Consider the following 26,102-nt stretch of genomic DNA (forward strand, 5'->3'; position numbering starts at 1 on the left):
TAAGAATTCATTTAAAACCAAAACATTGGGTGTGTCACACTCCCCGGCCTTGTTAGAAAAATAAACAAAATGTTAAATCAATCATTTTTAGAATTAGAAAAAATGGCGGCCAAACACTGAAACAATATAAACTTTTATAAAATAAAGGACAATAATAAATTATTTCTAGTGAAGTACAACTGTCATTTATTAATATTTTCTTTTACGTTGCATAAATTGAATCTATCATGAATTTCTTAAGAACTGTATGATGCAAACATACGGACGGAAATACCAGAACTTAGAGCGCATTTCACGCGCATAGTGTTATGTTGAGAAGTGAGGATTGAGGAATGGGTCAGAGACTTGAACGCAAGATAAAGCAACGGCTGAATTCATTGAACTGAATCCATTGAAGCAGATTCCTCACTCTCATATCCGATATCCAAAATGGATTATTTACAAAACTATTTTTTAAACATAAAAATACCAAAAAATACCAAATTAAACATGAGGGGGGGGGGCTTAATTATATTTACGATTTTTATACCACAATCTTTCTCCTTGTCCGTATTGACATTTTGCCCTTACTTCTTCCATTATACTAATAAACCGTCCTTAGATAATCCTATACTCTACCCTTTCTCCGTATGCTGTCCGAAAATCGTAAGCGCCTCCCATCCTGCTCCGTCCTAAAATCCTACTATGTCCTAACAACTTACTCCGATCCTAAATCCTAAATTCAGAAATCCAGAATTCCAGGTGTTCAACATCTTCTCCGTTCTGACAATCCGCTCTAATAGTAATCCTATTCCGTCTTCAAATCTGTCCTGCAATCCTACTCCGTTTTAACATTCTACTCCGTCCTGCAATCCTACTCCGTTTTAACATTCTACTCCATCCTGCAATCCTACTCCGTTTTAACATTCTACTCCGTCCTGAAATCCTATTCCGTACTCAATCTGATCTTATTTCATCCTTAATTTTTCTCCGTCCTGAATCCTAAACTTCGTCCTTTAACCTACTTCGGGCTGAAATTTACCTTTGTACTGCCACCTTACCCCGTCCTGAAATATGTCTCTGTCCTTACACCCTACTACGTACTGAAGTCTATTCCGTCTTCGTCACGTTCCTTTACACAGAGAAAAAGTCTCAAAGGAAAGGAGTTTTTCCCACAAACTCTGATTTCCGTATCCCTATATTTTTGGAAATCATGCACCGCACATTCTGTTAGATCCAATAACAAGCTTTAAATATCAAAGTTCTAAAGATGTATAAATGAGAATAGTTTCTGTAAGAATTTTTCTTGCACTCATGCTTAGTAGCGCGCGTTTTTGGCCCAACATTTTTTAAGACCAGAGATAGTGTCTTTTTTTGTCCCCAAACAACAGACTTTTTTCTCTCCATGAACAAATAGCTCTTTTGTAGCGCCAACTTTATTAAAAAAACTTATTAAAGTCGCTGGGTTTTAAGACCTTTTTCTCTGTGATAAAAAACCAATTCCTATTTTTAGAGTTTTAAGTCGATCTAAATGAAACTGCACTCTGTCCAACAACAACAGCTGATATCTTCATCAGACATTTCTTTACATTTTTAACTCTCTGTTCTTATTCCACACTCCTGTTATATGCCGAGTCCATTAGGGTTCAGTCCATGAGTTTGTTGTCTTTTCTGAACCAACAGAAATTGTATGACGGTAACATCTATCTGTCTATCTATATCATTATCCAATTAGAGATATGAATCCTTCAATCGGCACTATCAGTAAATGGAAATGTTTACTTCTACTGAAACTATAGTGTCCAAATTACATTAATTTCAAATATGTATGAATAAATGAATATATCATAAGAGTTAGGATATAAAATAATTGATTTGGGGAAGTAACAAATTCACTTAGAATTTCACATATAATGTATTTGATATTTTCAGTATAGGAACATATTAGCAGTTCGCTTTAGTGTATCAGCTATAACTTTTTTAAAATTAATTTTAGTGTAATTTAAGAGTGCAAATGAACAAATCAAACACTTAAAACTGTTCAAACGCACTATTTTTTTGGTAGAATAAGACCTTACTAACGAACTGAAGCTTTGTAAATGACAATGTGAAAGTTTAAATAGGTCTATCTGCCTTAAATTAAGTCTTTAAGTTGTATACTTTGTGATTTGGAAAAGAAAGAAACACGTGTATTACACAGGCAAAAAAAAACTATAAATGTGTGAAAAATGACTGAACATATTCTGTACAGTCAACTCTCCACTGAAACAGTCAGCGTACTGCAGACCACTGTACTACGCATTAAAATCTTAGAGCAGTGTGAGTCGTCTCTACAGTCCCATTTTTTTTGGATAACCCTGTATTTATAAAGAAGAGTATTCTTGAACCCCCCCCCCCCTCCTCCCTTCGTCTTTGCATAAACTACTTCACGATTAAAGCATAAAGTATAATTAACTAATAAAACCAACAACACCCCCCAGAACCCCAGCATGTCCCCTTTAACCTAGCATTGCGTTGAACTCTCTGTAAAGTGCAAACTCATGAATTATTTTAATATTCAATTCAAACTATGAATACAGTATAAATTTACATATCTACTCGTATGAGCTGTGTATACCGACCATGTCTAAAAATATAACACTACAGTGGTCTCCAAATTAAATCTAAAAATATAACACTACAGTGGTCTCCAAAATTAAATCTAAAAATTAAACACTACAGAGGTCTCCAAAATTATAATGACAAAGACGACTTTACATGGTTACACAGACACAAAGATTTAACAGACATTAGAATAGCTTTATGGAAACTTTCCGCTCTAATTCATGCAAATTTTCTTTGCCAATTAATGATCATTATTTGCACACAATTCAATGTTTAAATGTGCGTTTTTTTCAATCTGTGTATAATTTTTGATAATGATTATATGGTTGAATAAAAACTAGATTGCACTTGAACTCAATAAATGAAGGAGGGACAAGAAGTTTACTGTTTACACTCATTTATCATTTGTGAGCGGGGAACTTTATAGAGATTATAATTTATCGAAACCAGGTTTGTAAAAAGGTGCTATATAGTCTTTCGGAACCACCACTGTGTTTAAAGGGTCTATGAAGAACAGTTTATTGCTAAAATATTGCGAGCTCGGAACTTTCGTGTGAATTTTGTTAATCTTGAACGCACTTTAACATTTAAGGATCAAAGCTTGATCCCTTTCTGTAAGTTATTCCTGCAGGGTCTGACCACCACGGGATATCGAAAAAGGGTTTAGCTAATCCGTACGTCTGCATAAGATGGAGACCAATACTTGATCCTGTGATTCAAAAGTTCATAAAGTTACATTTGTTAAAGGTTTAAAGGGTGAGGTTGTAAATAACACTCTTAAAATGAATAATTACTTGAGTTTCTGTTGACAGAACCTTTAAACACTTTTTTCTCTGAAATCTGAACAAGATAAATAGATAAAGTTATAAATATCTCCATGGGTATAATACACCGGCAACAATAGAACTTGAAGATTACAGAAAACTACAGGAAATGGTGCATTATCTAGTAGCAATCTATAGCAGTACTCTGTACCAGCTATAGGGCTGGACACTGATGGAACTTTTTCAATTCGGATCTTTTAACGTTTGGTTCGTATATAGGGTTTTTTACCTTTAATTTTAAATATTTAAAATTTTAGCTTGAGTCCTTTTTTGTAACAATTCTTTTCGTTGTTTTCAACGATTCTTTCTGTACGCCAAATTTAATTTTTCTTCCGTTCCAGGCTGATTTAACAGTTCAGTTCTAATCCTGACAAGCTTCACTTTCGAACCCAATTTGACCAATGAAACATACGTACATTTTTCGCCCTCTATAATGTATTTTTCTTAAAACGACCCGTTTTGAATGAAAAATGTTTAAAAGACAACTTCGTAACTTTTAAGATTGTTGAATTATAAACCAAAACGTGATTGAGTTCAAATAGGAGAAACCAAACACATCTCTCCCTGGTTACCCAGCCCTAGTAGCAATCTCTAGCTAGCTGTAGAAGTAAGGTTTAGAATATAGGGTTCATACAAATACAAAATATTTGAGTCTGTAAACTAATAAAATTATTTTATGGAGTAGAGTTGATTATTGTTCAACAGTTTTTTAAACAATAAAGATCATAATAGTAGTAAAAATAAAACTATAACATTTTATCACATTTTATATAATTTGAAATATATTAGTCTACTAATTTTAAGCAACATTTACAATCTAAAGTAATAAAAAGTTCTATGCCCGATCATAACTCATGAACCCCTTGACCGATTTGCCTCAAATTTTGTTTGGGGAACTTGGTAGAACCGGGTAAAATGTTCTTAATTTAGTTTAAAAATTCAAAGTTCAGTGGGTTGACTTTTATGGTTGGGTATCTAAGCTTTAGCATTTAAATATATTACAAAAATTATCAAAATTCATTTTAAAATGAGAACAAGGAACTTAAAGGAGATCTTCTCGGGAGGGGGTGGGGGGGGGGGGNCTTTATCGAGACCAAGGAACTTTACAATATATATTTGTAACCTTCATGTTACAATTGTACATAAATACTTGAACTTTATCGAGACCAAGGAACTTTACAATATATATTTCTTGGTCGAGGCAATACTAGGTGGCAAGTTATGGCCAAGGAAGATACCGTAAGGGGGGAAGGCAAGCCGCACCCGTATAGCCTCCATCCCGCAATTTACTCACAAACGCAGAGTTGCGGCAACGCGCTCACCCGCAGCGCTTCCTAGCCTCACCCCTATATTCTCCGGCAAAATGTCTGTACTTTTGAATGCTTATTATAGAAAAATGCAGAGTTAATCTACGTTTTAAAGACGTCATGGCGTCTATTATAAACTTAACATATTTTTATATGGTAATATAAGTAAACATTCTTGCTCACTGGGGCAATAGTTTGTACATTTTTGTCAAAAGCTGTGATTTTTTGCGATTTTTTCCTAAATGTAATATTTTGTACATGCCTCATGTTGATCTTCTCTAAAAATGTTTTTGAAGAAAGAGAGAAATTCAAGTTTTACCTGAAATAACACAGTTTTGCGTGCAATCGGTTTAAAACTATCTAAATCTGTCAATCTATCTATCTATCTATCTATCTATCTATCTAATTTTTAGAAAAAATCAACATCAGCATGTGAGTAAATTGCGGGATGGAGGCTATACGGGTGCAGCTTGCCTTCCCCCCTTACGGTATCTTCCTTGGCCATAACTTGCCACCTAGTATTGCCTCGACCAAGAAATATATATTGTAAAGTTCCTTGGTCTCGATAAAGTTCAAGTATTTATGTACAATTGTAACATGAAGGTTACAAATATATATTGTAAAGTTCCTAATAATCTAATCACAAGATAATCACATGTAGCGAATAAGTTATATTTACAAGACGGAGGTGTCACCAGCCAGACCTTATCTTTATTCCGACAGAATACATAATGGAATATTTAATGTTTTCATCTATTCATCCATCCATCCTATTCCTATACCTTATGATTATATCTACGGCTAATAGTTATTACGTAAAATATTGCTAAAATCAAAACACATTTAAAGTTTCGTACATTTATTTCCTTTGGGCAATATTTAATTCAAAACTTTTGTTTAATGAAATAAAAGCAAACTATTAAATATACAATTTTTTAAATGTACTGTACCAATGGCTTTTTCAAAAGCGGCAACTTTCCAAGGGTATTTTTTACCAACTGTGCAATTTCCCCAAGTGACAACTTTCCAAGTCTGTCCTAGCCGCAGCACTCGGCCCTCTAGTCTGTTCTAGCCTCAATGGGCCTAACCTAATCTTTGGGAAATTGCCACTTGGGAAACTGCACAATTGGGAAATTGAAACTTGGGAAATTGTTTCTTGGGAAGTCACCCTTGGGAAAATACTTATCATCTTTTTAAATATGTATGTAAAATTTCTTAAACTGTTGTGGAGCCATTTTAAAGCATTAACCCACTTTAAATGTTTAAAACTAATATAAAACTTTTCTAGTTAAGTTGAAAAAAGTCCAAGCCAAAAATAATGTGTCGTTACGAGTCGGCCTTTTAAAATTATGTTGTCCACAACAAAGATCTAAATGAAGCTCTTTTGCATTAACTAATACTGGTTTCTAACAAAGCTTAATCATCATGTATTAACCAGACAATGTTTAATTATAATAAACACTTCTAACAAATGCAAACTCCTATCTGTCTATCTGTCTATCTGTCTATCTGTCTATCTGTCTATCTGTCTATCTGTCTATTTGTCTATCTGTCTATCTGTCTATCTGTATATCTGTCTATCTGTCTATCTGTCTATCTGTCTATCTGTCTATCTGTCTATCTGTCTATCTGTCTATCTGTCCATCTGTCTATCTGTCTATCTGTCTATATGTCTATCTATCTGTCTATCTGTCTATCTGTCCATCTGTCTATCTGTTTGTCTGTCTATCTATCCATCTGTCTATATGTCCTTCTGTATATCTGTCCGCTGGATCCCCTCCTATCTGTCTATCTTTCTATCTGTCTATCTGTCCTTCTGTCTATCTGTCAGCTGGATCCCTCCTATCTGTTTATCTGTCTGTATATGTTTATGAATGATGATACACATCACGATTTTATCATTGAATTATTCTAGGCTCAGGCGTGATTATCCAGCCATCAGTGATGATTGTAATATTTTCAGCTGGTGGCATTCCCCCCCCCCCTTACAGGAGAACCAGGGGAAAACAGCAGGAATCCCCCACCCCCCACTGATGAGAAACAGGAAAAATTTGCGAATTAAAAATGTTGGAATTCGGTTAATTAAGATATTTTATAATTATGATAAAATCTAATGAAACAGTTTTAATACTATACAGTAACGTCCTTAAAACTGTGGAATGGGAAGAGCATATTTATTTTATGTAAGTAAGGTCTGTGCAATTGCTGTGTTCTATGTTCATTGGAATATTCTGAACCATCACTATCCTACTAACAGTCGTCTTCCTATTCCACAGTTTTATCGCCCAATAGCATTTTCCCCAGTGTGCCAAAATCCCAAAACTGTATTTTCGAAAAACGAAATTTGAAGTGATCTTGATATCCTATTAACAATTTTCCATAACGATTTTTCTTTTGTAAAATGACATGTGGATTAAATGTATCAAAGAAAATAGTTGAAATTCAACCTAAAAGAACAACGATATCACTGTGATTTAAAGGTTGCAAGCTCTCAAGCAAAAATCTATGAGAATTTTGTCAATTACTTCTTATAAACCAAAGCTGACAAAAATTGCGTTATAGAGCTAAAATGTACATGTAAAGGACTAAAGAAAAGCATAAGTGAGTTAGAGCGGTAAAATCAAAGCCCAAGGCGTTGCGACACTTTAAAGTCTAGCCTGTCTTGAAAATTAATGAGTCTTTTTATAAGCAGGCTGAAACTATGTGCGATCTTAATTGTTAATATCAAAACCGGATATAATGCATTTAAAACATTTTTCTTTCCATATCCTATAAAATTGGAAATCCATGATTCAAATTAAGACCATGGTTGATAGGAAATGAAATAGAATGATATTAGATGATGTACTTGTCTCACTGTAAGGATAGAATAATTTCTAATAATTAATCTGTCACATTTAATACATCAATAAGTATTGAGCTGTAGGTTGAAAATTCATGTGAATTGAAGCTCCCGGGGGGTGGGGGGGAAATATTAATGTGAAATATATTGAATTCAATCCTTAGACGTTATTTCAAGTGATCCTACGTATACGTAAATAGATTGCCATGTTCGATTTGCAACACTACCCTGTAAACCTATTTCTGATCAAGGATGAATAAAATATCCTTTTCCCCGCTGAAATTTGATTACATTCAATTGTTGTTTCTCTATAAATTAACTTGCGGATTTATGCTGCAGATAGACGGTATCTTCCTCCTTGTTACTCCTCTGCGTCCTCCTCCTATGAATATTCCTAAACCAGAAATAAATACTGAATTGTATGAAGATGTAAATATTTATATATTTTCTTGTATCATCTGCAGAGCTAGGTAAATTACAACTAGAAATTGCTAGAGCACGATTCTAATTGTGAAAACTAGGGGTAAGTGTCTTCTGTTATAATCGATCATTTTCGATCATTTTCGATGTTTCGTTTCTACCCGAACCCAATTTTATCATTTTCTCAATTCCTCAATTTTAGTCGATTAGTCTGACCAAGGACACTGTAAACTGTAAAGTAATCTTGATTCTCGAGATAATGAAGGCAGTCAGGGACGTATACAGGAACTGATCAAGGGGGGAGGGGCTTAAATTCGTTTTTTTCAGTTAGAGGGAGGCTTAGTAGTCAGCGCCCCTTTTGGACCTGCGTTGAGCCCCCCCCCACCCCGGCCCTCCCTACCCTTTTTACGACCCTGAAGGCAGTGAACACATATAGAGGAGCTATTAGGGCTTTATACAAGGGATTAAAGGTTAGAGCTTAACTAGGTCCTGGTCCCAACCAATCATTTAGAAATAATAGAACCAAAAGACATATTTAGAACCAAATAAAGGCTAAATAGAGAGTAGAGAATAGAGACACACATATTAAAAAAGATGGGGTGCTTACTTTTCAGTTTTATTTCTCATTATTACCCAAAAATGTCCTATATCAATTCATCAATGCATTTATAGGAAATTTGTCTTCGATCAAATCTGGCATTTTTAGCAGACATATTGGAGGACTTTAAAAGCAAGTCAGTCTAATTTTCTAAAGTTAAAAAGGAAAAAAACAAACCAATAACATGTTAAATATTGTGAACCCTTTTGGCATTAATGGAGTTAAGTTTACTTATAGTTTCATGTGATTATATCTGACTATATTTCCTTGGCATTTTTTTAAATAGCTCCCTTTTTTATTCACTAATTTTTCTATATCATCATAAAAAATCTTTTAAAAGTTGCATTTTTACATATTACATTCGTCAGTCATATTTATTATTGAGTTTTAACACAATAATGTTTTGTCTTTTCACTCTGTATTGCCTAATTTTGAGCCAATTATTTTCCGTATTTCAGATTCAATGTTTCAAAATAAGTTCACGAGTTTACCCCAAAATTTTCCGCTTTTTATCTGCGAAAATGCGGGAATTAGGAGAATTGCGTCAAACCGTATGTCACGTATTCGTTAGAATGGTGTTTCTACTGAAATGTGACGCCAATTTTCTGTATTCACCCTTTCATCACGTTCCTCCAAACATAGAAATTAAATATAAACCTGACGCAAAATGCGTAATACTTTCATTTCGAGGGCGTGGAGCTACGGTTTGATGGATTGCGTAGAGCGACGCTTCTTATGTTTGGTTTTCAATTATTTCCCGGCAATTATGCGTAATCTCTATTATATAATTTCCGAATTTTCTTGTAATAGAGAATATGAGGCATGGAAAATTAGAGCATTTCTGTGCTAAAGACATGACCCCTAGTAATCTTTACGACCCCAATAAGGTATATATGTGAAAGTTGTAAATTAGTCAACAAGGCTTGCACTCATAACTCTATATCCAGGTAAATATTTGAAATCAATATTTTTTTCATTTATAGCTGAAACGATTTAATGTTACAACGAAAAAAAAAACAATCTTACAGGAACTCCGACGTAATTTCAAGTGTTCCTCTTCGCCATATTATGATTATAATATATTATATAGGATTAAATGTGATTTTTTTATTCATCTTTACACAAACTAACCCTACAGACAAACCAAACGAAAAAAAAAATAAAATAAAAATAAAACAGCAACACTTAAAACTTAAAGAAACCATCGACGAAAATTCCTGTGTCTCTCTATGCCAGCAATTAACAATGGTCCACAGTCCCTTTAAACAATACTTTAATTAGACAATCTATGCTGATTTGAGTTAGTTATTAACTTGCTTATTTTCTTATAATAGAAGTACGGAAGATGGGAGTGAATAATGGAATAAAAAACGCAGGATACATTCATAATTAATTTTATGTAGTTTAACTGATTTTAATCAAACAAAAATATATGTTTTTAATAAACAAAAAACTCAAGTTTTTCTGCTAAATTGATGGATGTATTAAAAAGTCCTGAATCGAATGTAAAAAATCAATCTTTTGTTTAATTTTTTCGCCCTAAATCATTTTTGTCATATGTTTCCTATGTTTTTTGAAACTCCCTGTATCCTGTTAAAATGCTTTTATATTCCCGTGGAAAGTGGTGTTACTGCACTAATTTTAAACCGTTTAAAATTAAACCACAGGAATTTAGAGATCAATTGTTAGAAACTAGTTTTAGTTCACACCCATTCATGCTCAACCTTGTAAACTACCTTTTTTTAAACTATAAATCCCACTTTTTATAAGTCATGTATCCCCCCCTTCCCCCCTGTAATAAATTATTTCTTAAATACGACACACTTCTTCAACCAACTGTAGTTTCAGTAGAAGTAAATATTTCCATTTACTGTTTAGCCTCGATATGAGGATAATGAGCTAGATAGAAAGATAGATGATACTGCCATGCAATTTCTATTGGTTCAGATTAAACAAAAAACACATGTATATCTGAACCCTGATTGGATCAGGCGCTAATGGAATCGCATACAAATGTGTTAACCGGAATCCTTTTCTCCGTCCTGACTGATCCTTTTCCGACTGAATCCTTCTCCGTTCTCCATCCTAAATCCATTTCCGTCTTGAATACTTCTCTGTCCTGAATCCTTCTCCGTTCTAAATCTTTCTCCATCCTGAATCTTTCTCCATTCTAATTTTTTCTTTATATTGAATTCTTCTCCATCCGGAATCTTTCTCCATATTGAATCCTTCTCAGCTCCGTCCTGAATCTCTCTCCCTTCTTTTATCTTCGTCCTAACTGTCTCTCCGTCCTAAATCCTACTACATCTTATAAATGTCCATTCAGATACATTCTCAATCATCATTCATACTCAGTCGACTTTAAGTCTTTCTCCCTCCTGAATCCTTCTTCAATCTGAATCTTACTCCGTTCTAAATCCTTCTCCATCCTGATTCTTCGTCAAAATAACTAATCTATCCTATACTATTCTCCGTCCTGAACCCATCTCCGTATTGAATCCTTCTCAATCCTAAATTTTCTCCGCCCCCTTCTCCATATAAATTTCTCTCCTTCCTGAACCTTTCTACAAATTCAATCCTTCTCTATTTTGCATCTCTCTCTATCCAAAAACTTCTCTGTCCTAAATTCTTCTCCATCCTAAATCTTTCTCCGTCTTGAATCCTCCTCCGCGTCCTTAATCCTACTCCGTCCTACAAATCCTTAACAATCCTGAATCTTTCTCCGTTCTAAATAATGTTCCAGCCTAAATCTCTCTATACGTCTTCAAGTTCAAACCGTCTCCGTCCTGAATCCTTCTCTCAATTGAATCCGTCTTTTCTTCCTGAATTCTTCTCCATCCTAAAACCTAATCATCCCTAAATCCTTCTCCATCATAACCCTTCTTCGTCCTGAACCCATCTCTGTATTGAATCAATCCTTCTCCATCCTAAATCTTACTCCGTGCAATTTATCCTTCTCCATCCTAAATCCTACTCCGTGCTATTTATCCTTCTCAATCTTAAATTCTTCTTTTTATGAATCCTTCTCTGTATAGAATATTTCTCTCCATCCTAAATACTTCTCCGTCCTATATCTCTCTTCGTCCTAAATCCTTCCCCTTATTAAATCTTTCTCCGTCCTGAACCCTACTTTGTCCTAAATCTCTTTCCGTCTTAAATCCGTCTCCGTCCTGAATCTTTCTCAAAATTGCATCCTGCTCTCCGTCCTGAATCCTTTCCGGCCTGAATCCTACTCCATCCTGAATCTCGGTCCTTAATCCTTCTCCTTCCCTGAATCCTATTCAACCTGAACTCCTTCTCTATACTCAATCTTTCTCCGTCCTCAATTCTCCTCCGCCCCGTAATCCTCGTCCGCCCTTAATCCTCCTCTGTCCGGAATCTTTCTCCGTTTCTGATCTTCTCCGTCCGAAATCCTTACGATCCCACTCCGTCTTGAATCCTACTCCGTCACGGGTTGAGTGTATGAAGATATTATTACTCCGTGTAGTTACGTGAGCTGAATACATTTCAGTTTTATCTTCAATATTGGAGATATGGGCACAGAGGAGGCGGTATCCTCTCTACAATATACACAGGGTGTAACAGAAAAACTCTACACAATATACACTATAGCGTGTTTCAGAAAAATATCGGCAAACTACAGCTGGAATCCTTATAAATTTCTTTAAAACATCGCAAAATAAAAAAATTAATCAAATGAAATTAGTTTTCCCCTGTTTTCATAGTTTTAAAGACACCCTATCATAAACGGTACATGCCCCTTTGCACCTTTAAACTCCGGGTGTATTCTGATAAATCAAGCTGATTTATCAGCATATTATACTTCTCAACCCAACCCTCAGGTCCGCAAATATATTTAAATATTTCGGAATATTCAATATATTTCAACTTACATAGTTTCTAGATAGAGAAGATAGGTGGATAGATTTGTAAATTAGATATATATTGAAAACTCTGGTTTTCTAATCTATTTTTCCTTACAACCCAATGTTGTAAACCTTATGAATTCTGTTTGATAGAATAATCTAAGTTTCAAATATCAAAGGTTTACTCCATCAGATGCAAAAATATTGGGAATATAAATTTTATTTTGTGACAAAGACTTAATTACCTTAAAAGAGCGGAAAGTAAAGAAGGGTGAATCGAGGAAAGATTTAGAACAAGAATGAAATAAAAGATGCACAGTATAGGAGTGAAGGATAGAATCAAGATGGAGAAAACACAGAGAAGAGAAGAAAGAGAAAAGGCGGTTAGGGTAATGTTGAGAAGGAGAGAGAGAGAGAAGATTATAAGAAAAGAAAGAAAAGAAGGGAAGGATAGATGGGAAGAAGGAGAGAAGGAGAGAAGGAGAGAAGGAGAGAAGGAGAGAAGAAGAGAAGGGGAGAAGGAGAGAAGGAGAGAATGAGAGAAGGAGAGAAGGCGAGAAGGAGAGAAATAGATAAGTAGAGAATGAGAGGAGGAGAGTAGAAGAGAAGGAGAGAAGGAGAGAAGTAGAGAAGAAGAGAAGGGGAGAAGGAGAGAAATAGATAAGTAGAGAATGAGAGGAGATAAGGAGAGAAATAGATAAGTAGAGAATGAGAGGAGGAGAGTAGAAGAGAAGGAGAGAAGGAGAGATGGTGCGAAAGGGGAGATGAATAGATGGGGAGATTGATTGATAGAGAGAAGAAGAGAAGGAGTGAAGGAGAGAAGGAAAGAAGGAGAGAAATATATAAGTAGAGAATGAGAAGAGAAGAGTAGAAGAGAAGGAGAGAAGGAAAGATGGTGCGAAAGGGGAGATGAATAGATGGGGAGATTGATTGATAGAGAGAAGAAGAGAAGGAGTGAAGGAGAGAAGGAGAGAAGGAGAGAAATATATTAGTAGAGAATGAGAAGAGGAGAGTAGAAGAGAAGGAGAGAAGGAAAGATGGTGCGAAAGGGGAGATGAATAGATGGGGAGATTGATTGATGGAGAGAAGAAGAGAAGGAGGGAAGCAGAAAGGATGATTTACGAGAATTAGAGAAGAAGAGAGTGAGAGAAGCAAAGCAGGACATGAGAAAATTAACCCTATGGGGGAAGGAAAGAAAGAAAGAAGAAGGAGATATAAAGTTTTACAGAAAAGAGAGAAGATTAAAAGAGAGAAACTAAAGAGTTGAGGGTCTGGGTAGGATGGGGAGAAAGAAGGAAGGGGTATAACAAGAAGATTAGAATTGAGAATGCTCCGGGGCGCTGCTCTGCTCATAGCGGGATGATTACACCTTACAGGTCAATACTTGACCCCGCACGTAAAACCCGCGCAAAAATTGTCCCGAACCGACTACAGTTTCCCTTGGAACAAGCTGGACCCGGTCCGGCTTATCGAACCGGGCCGGAGACACCTGAGTAACCCAATATTTTGAGCTACCTTCAGTCTTCAACCAACCTTTGAGAAGTGAATATGTGCACAATTTGACTCTTGAAATATCACAAACTTAGTTAATTGAATAAATCTGTCAAAATGTTGAATATAATGGTGGCAATATTAGGATTGAGTATATTTGTTCAAACTATTTATGGACAAACATTAAAAGACACACAGAAATTTCTCCATGAGCCCAAGGAGCTACAGGAAGTTATGGAAGGTGAAACCATCAAATTAGAGTGCTCGGTTGAAAACAAATCCGGAGTTCTGCAGTGGACTAAGGATGATTTTGGTTTAGGAACTGACCGTGAGCTGGCTGGGTTTGACAGGTACAGAATGACCGGAAACAACCAAACCTGGGATTTGATAATTGTAAACGCAACTCTGGAAGATATTGGTAGATATCAGTGTCAAGTTGGAGCAACTGAAACCGTGGCTCCAATCCGCTCCAAATATGCCGAAATTTCTGTTCTAGCTGCTCCCGAAGCTCCAGTGATCACTGCTGGAAGTAAACTGGTTCTGCGCGAAGGAAAAACTTCCATGGTTCAATGTATCTCCAAGGGCGGAAGACCAGCTAGTACTATCCGCTGGATACAGAACGGTCAACACGTTGAGGAGGGGGTTGAGACCAAGGTCGAGGAGATGCAGGGCAGCAGAAGGATGGCAACCGTTTCCACCCTCACCTTCGTAGTCAACAAGACTATGCAGGGCCTCGTCCTGGAGTGCGAGGCTGGAAACACGGTAGAATCTGAGACCAGGGTTGTTAAAACCAGCCTCGAGGTCCAGTTCCAGCCTCAGGTTCAACTTAAACTTGAACCTGCTCAAATCTACGAGGGAGATAAAGTTCGCGTCCTCTGTGACGTGGAGGCTGTTCCAGTCCAGTTAGAGTACAGATGGGAGGTCGGAGGACAGGAGATCAGTGAGGCCAGGGGAGCTAGTGAGCTTATTATAGAGACGGATCGAGAACTCCACGGGAAGACTGTTTCCTGTATTGCTCGGAACTCTCTAGGACAAGGATCTGCTCAGCTCGTTCTAGATGTTAAATGTAAGTTGTCTAAAGCTTGGGTTTCATCTTAATTAAATCTGTAAGGTTGGCAAAAACTGGTTGAAAGATCTAAGATCTAGATATCTTGTCATCTCTTCATCCTATACTGAAGATATATCTCACGAGTTATCAAACCTTAATTACTCCACATTTTAGTCAAGAAAGCAAGCAGTAAACTCAATAGTAAGCTCAATAATTATTCAATGCCTGGTTAACAGCATGAATTAAATGTCCTTACAGTGCCTTCATTTTTTGGGGGGTGTTTTACGAATCCTCAGTTGAAGAAAAACTTCTAATCTGATTTTAATTATTCCTCCAAATATTAAATAATTTGATTGAAATTTAACAGTTTTCAAAATCTCATTTCCCAACTTCTCAAGTCTGGGTTCAGAGTTCTAATCAAACAGATTTGTAAATGAAATGTCACAACTCACTGGGCCAAGATTATCTTTTCGACGGTTGATTTAGTTTTAATTTCTCTACAGGGTGTCACTAGGAATTTTTCATTTTTTTTATAAAGCCCTGTAGCTCAACGGCTGTCTGAAGTAACAATGCTTTTGGCTCCATTAGTCCTGAAATGATAAGGTTTAAAGTCTGTAGAACTGTAATTATGATGATACAGTTCTTAAACCTGGAGCTAATTACTCCGGGTTGGATCTGCATATACCGGTTCTCTTCTCCACCCTGAGCTAGAACTAGGAGAACTAGGAGGAGACCAAACTACATAATTTACAAGTTTTGCTTCAAATAGGGTTGAGTTGAGAGTAAGATAGGGATCTTAACATAATTTTATTAGGCTGCACTAACAAGAGAACCTAGTTTAGTTTAGCCTATTTTTCTATTCAAAAAAGCCTCGTAAATTAGTTATTTTTGAAACTATAGTTGAAACTAAATTTTTAAGTTGACTAGTTAACTGGGTTGGAAGCATATAAAGAAGTAGAATGGTTTTTATTTGAATAGATCTATTGGGAGATTATATTGATAACGAGTGAATGAATAGTTTTTAGTTCTAGTTTAATGGTCAAAGTGTGAACAACAAATATATTCAACGTTAAGATGCAATCCCCCCCCTCCCCCTCCCTAAGCCATATTTCCCTAAAATAGCCCCTGGATTCAGATTATTAGCATGGTTCTAATCGCCCCCGGATTCAGATATTGGTATCCTTTTGAACGCACCTGGATTCAGATTATTTCTATTTGCTCCTGGATTCAGATATTGGAATGCTTTTCAACGCACCTGGATTCAGATTATTGAATGCTTCTAATCGCCCCTGGATTCAGATTATTGATATGCTTCTAATCGCCCCTGGATTCAAATATTTGTATGCTTCTAATTACCCCTAGATTCAGATTATTGGTACGTTTTTAATCGCCCCTAAGTTCATATTTTGGTGTGCTCCTAATTGCCCCTGATCCTGATTATGGATTACATGTCTAGACCAGTGTTAGATAAGTTGATATGTAAACTGATCTAGGTTTTATCTCCACTCACTCTCTATCTCTCTCTCTCTCTCTCGTATCATCTATCGTTCCTTCTTCAAAACCTTCTTCCTCTATCATTCTATCTATCTATCTCCTAGTTGTTTATGCAATATATATGTTGGTATATGAGCATCCCTGGCGATAAGAAGGATTAGAAGAGGATCCTCCCTTGTTTATCCAGGTCTACCTTAAACCTAGGGGGCCAGCTAGGTATCCAGGTATACCTAGATACTTGGAGATCTTCTTCTTTATCTTCTTCTTCTTGTTTTTCTTCGTTTTCTTCTTGTGCTTCTTTTTCTTCTTGTTCCTCCTGTTCTTCTTGTTCTTCTTGTTCCTCTTGTTCTTCTTCTTTTTAATCATTCTTCATTTGTTCCGAGCGGATCGTTGTATCATTACAAACATTTAATTAATTAGACTTAGATTAATTTCTTTCACGGGTTACAAAGATGTCATTAAGCCAACGCCCAGACTTCATTATTCGAATACGATATATATAGGTTGAACGATATACAATACATATAATAGTAATACAAGCTAATAGCTGAATACGATCTATATATAGATATACAATACATACAATAGTAATACATGGCTAATAGCTAGATACGAGTAAAATAGTTTCAGATTATCATAGAGCTTAAAGTTCTAGGTTAATAATTAGATGTATATTTATGGTTTAAAGCAATTGGTTCTAACTGCCAATTTTCATATAGAAAAATAGTTTAAAGGGTAATGGAATGGTTTTGAAAAGGGGAGTCACTTTAACTTGCTTTCATTTAAAATACTATAGATAGATGGATAAAAAGTTACACAGATAAATAGACTGATGACACATAGCCGAAAAGATAAATAGATAAATAGATAATAAGTCGAATAAATAAATAGAAGAATAGATAGTTGAATAGATAGATGAATAGTAGATAATAAGTCGAATAAATAAATAGAAGAATAGATAAAATCAAACATTTATAGGATATATTTTATATATACATCCGCATAAAGTCTTCGATCGTTAGACAACGATCAGACGATTAAATTGTTTATATTTTACTACCAAATGCGATCAATGATGTTTGTTTTATATGGATTGTTTGAAAATACGTCCCATCTTTTTTTTTAAACCAAAAGCCTAATTTTCTTGCAACTTTCGATGATATCTTAAATTTTAAATAAGTTAGAATATTGAGAGGATTAGGATGTTATATTATATAAATATATATTTGAAACTCCCCCCCCTCCCTGTATTTACCCCTCCTCCTTGTACTTACCAAATCATCTATTGATGATAAATCTAAATATTGTCTGCAGCTAGGTCGGCTAGTTTAGGTTAGCTACTATACATTATACGAGAACTGTCATGCAATCTGATGTAAATTACACCTTCTTAAATATTTTTATTATTACTCTGGTATTCATTTACGATTATCTTTTTTCCTTTTTCAGCAATTTTCAAATGTTAGTTTTTTTAAAATTTGGTATTTCTAATTACTATTCTTTTGAATACTTTTGAGTCTGGTTCGCCGTGTTGATTAAGATCTCAAACCAGATGCAAAGTCGAGCATCATAGGCTTGGGGTCGTGAAAGATAGTTAAAAAGGCAGCGACGTCAACTCCTTTTGGTATCTTGAGGATCAAAACCATTTATTTCAAGCCTGGTTCAATCCTAGCTCCACCTTTGTCAGGTTTCAACTGTTCAAGAGCAGCTGTAGCACGATCAAACAGTTTTCTATGTTTTCAGTCTCGTGTATTATTATTTATCTCTTAATTTGAAACCCATGAAAATTATGCAGAAATAATATTTTTCAGACCTTAACATGAATTTGGACAACTAAAAATAAACTTAATTTTGTTTTATATACTTTATCAAGTTAAATTTAGATCAGTAAATCATTTTTCACAGAAATGTTTATGCATTTATTGTCTTAAATCCCATAAAAAAATAGTGCGCACCAACCCCTATGGCCTGAAATTCAGTGCACAGCAACCCCTAAGGTTGAATATTAAACTTCAAAATTTGAATCACAAAGCCATGTCAGAAAGTTCTAAAGAAACTAGATTAAATCTTATAGAAATCTGCTCAACAGGGGGCTCAATATATATTCCTCACATTCTATACATAATCATTTATTGTGGAGTCTTTAGCTACCCCTGGAGGGGGGGGGTTGCATAAACTTGATCTTGTTTAAACTCCATTTCAGATTATATTATCTTTATTTGGAAACCGATTTAAGATTTATTTCAATTATTTAAAAGTTTATTGTTTAGGTTCATTTAAGCATAGTAATAAATTTAGCAATGGTCAACGTATTTAAATGTTAGTTTTTATACAAATGCTTCATCTTATCTAAAGCACTTTTGTAAGATACATACAAGGTGTTACAGGGTGGAGCCCAAATAGTTTGATATGGTAAAGTAGTTTTCTATACAGGGTGTATGTTAAAAAAATTGTCTATAAATTGATTTTTAATTATTTATTTTCCAGGAGGTTGGGCGAGGAGAATATTTGAGCCTCGTTCTCTCTAACCTGACCTCCGGCCGGTATACCTGCCACGCGGAGGTCGAGGGGTTCCCAGCAGTTACGGCCTCCGCCCAGGTCCAGGTCAGGGGACCTCCAATCATCCTCTCCGGCCGTGAGGTCCAGCACGCCACCCTTGGTCAGCCTCTACATGTTATCTGTGAGGCTGAGAGTGTTCCAGAGGCCGAGGGATTCTCCTGGAGCTTCCGAGGACGAGAACTGAGACCGGGTAGCAGCCTCTACTCTATCCTGGAGACGAGGTTGGGTTCGGTGGTCCGGAGTACCCTGGTTGTGGAGGTTGCCGAGGCAAAACATCTTGGAGAATACGTTTGTTCTGTTAGAAACCAGCTCGGGTCATCCTCAGCCATTATTCTGCTGAACCAACTAGGTAATATACAAAGGGTGCATACCCCCCCCCCCCTAGGAGGAAGCGGGGGAGGGGATATACATAGTGAATAAATCCAATGAGGGGTGGTGTATTTTGTCTGTAAAATATCCTCTATTTTTCTAACTTTAAAAGCTTGACATTTTGAAAAAAAAATTGCTATATTTTCAAATCATTCAAATCTTGAAAAGTGTTGGCATTATTTTTTGTTATAATGAAATCTTCTAAATGTATATTTTTTGCTTTGAGTTTCTCTATTAGATTTCCTTTATTAAACAAATGATAGATCATTTGAATTTGAGAATATTTGAAAAATGGTTAAATATAAGATATTTGACCGAAATTTTAAACTATCATTTATTATCGTTCCAGTCTCTCTATTCAAATCTAGCTGACACTTGTAATAACAGAATTTTTGACACGCACACACAGACAAACGGACAAACATTACCCTTAATATACAGGGTGTGCAAAATAAAAGGAAACTGTTAAATTATTGATCACTGAAACTTAATCAGCACATGAAATCTTGGCTTACTTTTAAAACAAATTTTGTAAAGTAGTTGAGTTTTTGCCACAAATTAAAATTTTCTAATCCCTATATCTTGGCAATGTGATGGTGGAAACCGTTGATATTTCAAACTTAGACTATTTGATATAGCTGAATTCATACTTTGAAATATCTAAGGTCTATGACATTGGGTTGCAGATATAAAGTTATTAGAAAATCGGAGTTAGTGCCAAAGACTCAATTCCTTTATACCGGAATTTTTTTTGGGACAACCTTTGCGAAAAAATATTTGCAAGTAAATGTTATTATATTTTATATGGTCTATATATATATATATATATATATATATATTGTTAGGGTACTTAGGTGTTTAGGGGGAGGAGTATGAACGTTTGTTTGAAGTTAGTAAGTTTAGAGGGTATGGAGGATGCTTTAACAGTTTACTCCAAACCTTGTTTAAAGTTTAAAGGGCGTGGGTTTTAGACTTTTAGTATTTTCTACATTTAGTATTAGTAGGTTTAAGGCTTAAATATTTGGGGCAAAATTATGAAGTTTTAAGTTTTACTTAAAAGTTTTTAAAAATTTATAAACTCACTTTACCAATATTTTGAAGCTTTTGAATATTTACAACTTTAGCGATTTATATTTTTTTGGATAGTTGATTATAAAGTTTCTAAGTAGCGATTATAACGTTTCTAAGTGGTTAAATGTAGCTATTATAAAGTTTCTAAGTGGTTATATGTAGAGATTATGAGGTTTCTAAGTGGTGATATGTAGCGATTATAAAGTAGGTTGTGGCACTATTCCAGGAAATAGGGAGCGGGGGGTAATTATTGGCGCACCCCACCCTTTACCTTAGCCCCCCATACTTTAACCTCACCCCCCTCCTTCCCTTCTTTCTCTTCCCACCGCACTTCCATTTCATTCGTGTGAAATAATGGGTTCAAATTCCAAGGTCTAGTTTAGCTGGACTTTTTGGTTTATTTTTCCCACATTTTTGCTAAATATTTCATTATTTACTCTCGTCATTCTTAAGGTTTAAGGGGTTTATTATCAGCTTCTATATTTGATGATATAGCAGAACTTAAAGGAAATGTGAACGTAATTTCAAGTGACCCTCCATGCAAAGATGGCAATGCCCGATTCACAATGCTTTGGCTGATCAAGTATGAATAATATATCAATGTTTTTTGTTTATTAAAACTGTTTATGTTTAAACGGGCAAATATACAGATAAAATGTTTAAAGATTGAAAATCGTTTTTGGAAACATCTTCATATATACTTAAGTTAAGATGTGTGTCAAGTGTCAAATATTGAGAATGTTGAAAGTTAAGTATTTGAAGAATGTTCACGTTTTAGGAAATATCACTTTAGTGTTTTAGTCTTATCATCTCTCACAAGAATGTATTTTTCGCAAGAATTTTTACTTAAAGGGACTGTTAACGGTTTTTCAAACGAACCCATTTAAAACTTTACATGCCCGATTCTTTAAACAAATTAATTTACACTGCACGACATTTTGAACCGAAGAGCCACTCGAAATTACGTCATGAGTCCCTTTAAGACGGACCCTCATCAGAATCCGAATATGTGATAAGCAAACTATTTATTGAATCTAATTTATTCATTTTTTTCAGAGGCTTTTCCGCTTCTGGTGGTTGTAGCCGGGGCTATCGGCGGTCTTCTTCTCACGGTCGTTGTTATCGTCGTTTTACTGGCGTGTCGGCGGGCGGTCAGTTCTAAACCAGACCTCTCCGACTGGCCTCGAATTCAGCAGGATCGGTTGAGCACCTCGACAAACACGACCTCGAACCAAGAGGATCTGGACGGGTCGGATAGTATCCCGGAGATATATCTCAAGTCCCAACCTGATATTCTGAACTCCAACTTGGTATATGGAGGATCTGGAAACTATGCTGCTGGGAAGGTTTACTCCAACAACTATTCTAACTACAGGAGTTACTCGAGTGAGAATAATCTTCTAGATAATAATAAATTTGTTCCCAACTACTCCAGTCCCTACCTTCAGAGTGTTAGTCCTGTCAGTGATGTTCTCCACACCCACTCCCCCGTGCACCACGCCCATCTACCGGGACACGCCCACTCCGGATGGGATCCTGTCTATAACAGTGGGAGGTTCAATGCTGTGGCTCACAGCTTGCATAGCACTGAAGTTGATCTTAACGAGAGCTCTGTAGGAACTCATGTATAGGTTTAGATACCTAGGAAGATATTTTACCTGGACCTGGAGAAGGTTTAAAACCAATACCAGGAGAAGTTTCTGATCTAGGACCCGGAGGATAAACAAAGACTCGGAGAGGGTTCTGACACAGAATCTAAAGAAGGTTCTGTACCAGGAACCGGAGAAGAAGCTGTATCTGGATCCGGAGAAGGTTCTGAAACAGAACCCGGAGAAGGTTCTGAAACAGGACCCAGAGAAAGACAAAACCTTACTTTACTTACTCATGGTTCAAGTCAAGTGAATAACCCAAGAGAGAAAAGACTCTTACAAAATATTACGTGAATTTGTAAATATGAAAATTTAATTTTACACAACTATGATTATTTCGTTCATTTCATGCTTCTCATTCTTTTTAATACCCTCCCCCTCTCTCCCCTCATCATTAAACTTCATAACCTTTCTCTCCCCCCTGCACTCTCTATGTTAAGAAGTGACTGTGTCAACTTCTATTGTTGCTACGGTTTAACGATGTTGTGATATCGTGCGTTGATATTACTGGAAAGCAGTCTCTACTCTATATACTCTATATACACTATAAACAGGAAAGGGAGAGACTATTCACTTAAACAACAAAGAAATATCACAACCTATGTTAAAAATAATACACTTTTAGGTCACTGTGCCAACTCTGGCCTTGTGAACGTTAGTAATTAATGAGAGTTTTTTAAAAGAAAAGAATTGACAGTTTAGATTGACAACTACTAAAACATCCTCTAGCTTCTTTACAAAACATGGATATTTAGATCCTGCCTAGCTCTTTACTATACCTGGATATTCTAAACCTTCCTAGCTCTTTACTATACCTGGATATTCAAATTCATCCTAACTTTCTTCTCTCCTCAGACCTCAACGAATTTTTAGACAGAGCATGTTAAAACGTGAAAATATTTGAATATTTTGCATTGTATTAATTTTGTGTTGCAAGATACCTTTCTGGATAGAAATATGTTTAAATTTATGATTCCTCTCTGTGATATGAGTTTATTTTTAATAAATATATTTTGATAATTGTTAAACGTTCTTTTTTTATCTTTTTATAACAAAACACACAACTGTAAGTTAAGATTCATGGCCGTTTCTCGCTAAAATAGAAATAAAGTTATAAAAAGAGAGGTTCTGCATTCTTTTGAATTGAAAAAAGTCCAGACATTTTTTCAGATATATCTTAAATTTAAAAGTTGCGGCATTTCTTATTAAATGAAAGAACAAAAAGAAAAAGGACTCCGGTTTTTATTATTTGTTCATTTTTAATAGTTTCTTTTTTGGAGGTCTGTTTTTTGCATTTTATTTTGCTATTACTTTTTGGCCGGCTGAGCTCTGCACAGTTTTATATTTTGTATGACTAGTCCTTCTATGTTTTATTTTTGTTGCAAATGACTCGCATGCTTGTTTGCAGATATAACGCCAACCGGCACGTACATCTTTTTGCACGTCTCTGAATCAGCAACAGCGCCGAAATACTTTTTGCAGAGTTCTTTGAACATTAAACATTGGTTTCCATTTGAAGTTAGTATTCATGTCTTTCAACTTATCTTAATTTATTCGTATTTTTGTCTGGTTTATCTACAAACATCTACTTGTCTTTTTGTCTTGTCTAGTCAATAAGTTTCATGCCTATATGGGCATGCTTCATGTCTACACGTATTCGTTTTATGTCACACTTTTAGACCAGAGCTAGGCAAAGTTCCGTACTGAAGTTTTTGAAATTGAACGGAAAAGTCTTGAATATGAACGGACATTTTCAATTTGCTCGACCAGCTAGCATCAATTTTAGAAAAAGCGAACAATAAATACAAAAGAACGAGGATAAAATTTTTGCAGAACGGTCAATCTGTCGTTAATTTTTATATTATTTTAAAACCCCTTAAACTGAAATAAATAGTAAAGGAACTTAAAATCAAAAACCCTTCTATTAAAGTCATGCAAATTAAAATTTACGGAATACTAAAAAATGTTCCCTCATCAACCTACAAGAAAATGTCCCATAAGCCCCCTGGAAAAAGTCCTCTTAAAAATATCCCGTCTCTTTAACGAATGTCCATAAAGTTTCCCAAATTCCTAGAAAATGTCCCCTAAGTCTCTTATAAAATGTCTCCTAAGTATCCTAGAAATGTCTCCTAAGTATCCTAGAAAATGTCTCCTAAGTATCCTAGAAAATGTCTACTAAGTATCCTAGAATATGTCTCCTAAGTATCCTAGAAATGTCTCCTAAGTATCCTAGAAAATGTCTCCTAAGTATCCTAGAAAATGTCGCATGTCTGAGTGTACGTGTGAGATGAGACAAATGGTTTAAATGGTTTCTACTATCATTCCCAGAACAAACAGGCGCTACAGGGGGTAATGGAGCTTGCATAGCACTGAAGTTGATCTTAACGAGAGCTCTGTAGGAACTNCACTCTACACTCTACACTCTACACTCTACACTCTACACTCTACACTCTACACTCTACACTCTACACTCTACACTCTACACTCTACACTCTACACTCTACACTCTACACTCTACACTCTACACTCTACACTCTACACTCTACACTCTACACTCTACACTCTACACTCTACACTCTACACTCTACACTCTACACTCTACACTCTACACTCTACACTCTACACTCTACACTCTACACTCTACACTCTACACTCTACACTCTACACTCTACACTCTACACTCTACACTCTACACTCTACACTCTACACTCTACACTCTACACTCTACACTCTACACTCTACACTCTACACTCTACACTCTACACTCTACACTCTACACTCTACACTCTACACTCTACACTCTACACTCTACACTCTACACTCTACACTCTACACTCTACACTCTACACTCTACACTCTACACTCTACACTCTACACTCTACACTCTACACTCTACACTCTACACTCTACACTCTACACTCTACACTCTACACTCTACACTCTACACTCTACACTCTACACTCTACACTCTACACTCTACACTCTACACTCTACACTCTACACTCTACACTCTACACTCTACACTCTACACTCTACACTCTACACTCTACACTCTACACTCTACACTCTACACTCTACACTCTACACTCTACACTCTACACTCTACACTCTACACTCTACACTCTACACTCTACACTCTACACTCTACACTCTACACTCTACACTCTACACTCTACACTCTACACTCTACACTCTACACTCTACACTCTACACTCTACACTCTACACTCTACACTCTACACTCTACACTCTACACTCTACACTCTACACTCTACACTCTCCACTCTACACTCTACACTCTACACTCTACACTCTACACTCTACACTATGGGTTGAGGAAGAGCCTGATTAAACTGTGAAACAGTTTTCTCTTCAAGGATTTAACCGTTAAGAGACTATTTCAAACAATTGTAGGTTTATCCATCATACAATATATCATTGCTAAAGTAAAACATTGCTAAAATATATCATTGCTAAAATATATAATGGCTAAAATATATCGTTGCTAAAAATATTATTGCTAAAGTATTTCATTGTTAACCCTATCCCGATTGGGCTGTTTTTACTAATATATATTGGGGGGTTTCCCCCCGCCCCCCCTATAAATTTGCCCTTAGAGTTGATATAGGGGAGTGTGATACATGTTCCTAGTCCACCTTTTCAAGGCCTGATCATTAAAAAAATAGAGGATTAACTTTAATGGTTAGGGTGTAAGTATGTTTAAAAGTTTAAAAAGTATGTTAAAAATTTTTTCAAAAATAGTTACTTTTATTTTTGAAAAATATTAACATATGACAGATATTATTATATCCTTTGCAGTGATTTGGTCAATGATGCAAAACAAGAATAGTAAAAAGGGAGATTTTAAGAAAAATATAGAGAGATAAATACACCAGCAGCTGCTATGATTATTTTTACAATTTTGTAATCAAATTTGTAAAACCCAATTCTTCAATCTTTCTCTCCTTCCATCTTTACCTTT

The 26,102-nt window shown here is 35.7% G+C and overlaps 1 protein-coding gene across 1 annotated transcript; it reads left to right on the forward strand.

The window, feature by feature from the left end:
* Nucleotides 1–13,940: 13,940 nt before the first annotated feature.
* Nucleotides 13,941–22,721, forward strand: LOC111704194 (irregular chiasm C-roughest protein). Its single transcript, XM_023476348.1, has 3 exons — nt 13,941–15,017; nt 18,961–19,381; nt 21,529–22,721. Exons 1-3 carry the CDS (start codon nt 14,049–14,051, stop codon nt 22,101–22,103), a joined length of 1,965 nt encoding a protein of 654 aa, XP_023332116.1. The 5' UTR covers nt 13,941–14,048; the 3' UTR covers nt 22,104–22,721.
* Nucleotides 22,722–26,102: the final 3,381 nt, after the last annotated feature.

This window comes from Eurytemora carolleeae, unplaced genomic scaffold (genome assembly GCF_000591075.1).
Source record: "Eurytemora carolleeae unplaced genomic scaffold, Eaff_2.0 scaffold383, whole genome shotgun sequence".
Classification (NCBI taxonomy): Eukaryota; Metazoa; Arthropoda; class Copepoda; order Calanoida; family Temoridae; genus Eurytemora; species Eurytemora carolleeae.

What these genes read in the sequence shown, in the direction of transcription:
- LOC111704194 (XM_023476348.1), top strand. Translation starts at nt 14,049, where the DNA reads ATGTTGAATATAATGGTGGCAATATTAGGATTGAGTATATTTGTTCAA. An exon ending in GTAAGTTGTCTAAAGCTTGG is followed by an intron (nt 15,018 to 18,960) that starts GTTTCATCTTAA and finishes TTTATTTTCCAG; the next exon opens with GAGGTTGGGCGAGGAGAATA. An exon ending in TATTCTGCTGAACCAACTAG is followed by an intron (nt 19,382 to 21,528) that starts GTAATATACAAA and finishes CATTTTTTTCAG; the next exon opens with AGGCTTTTCCGCTTCTGGTG.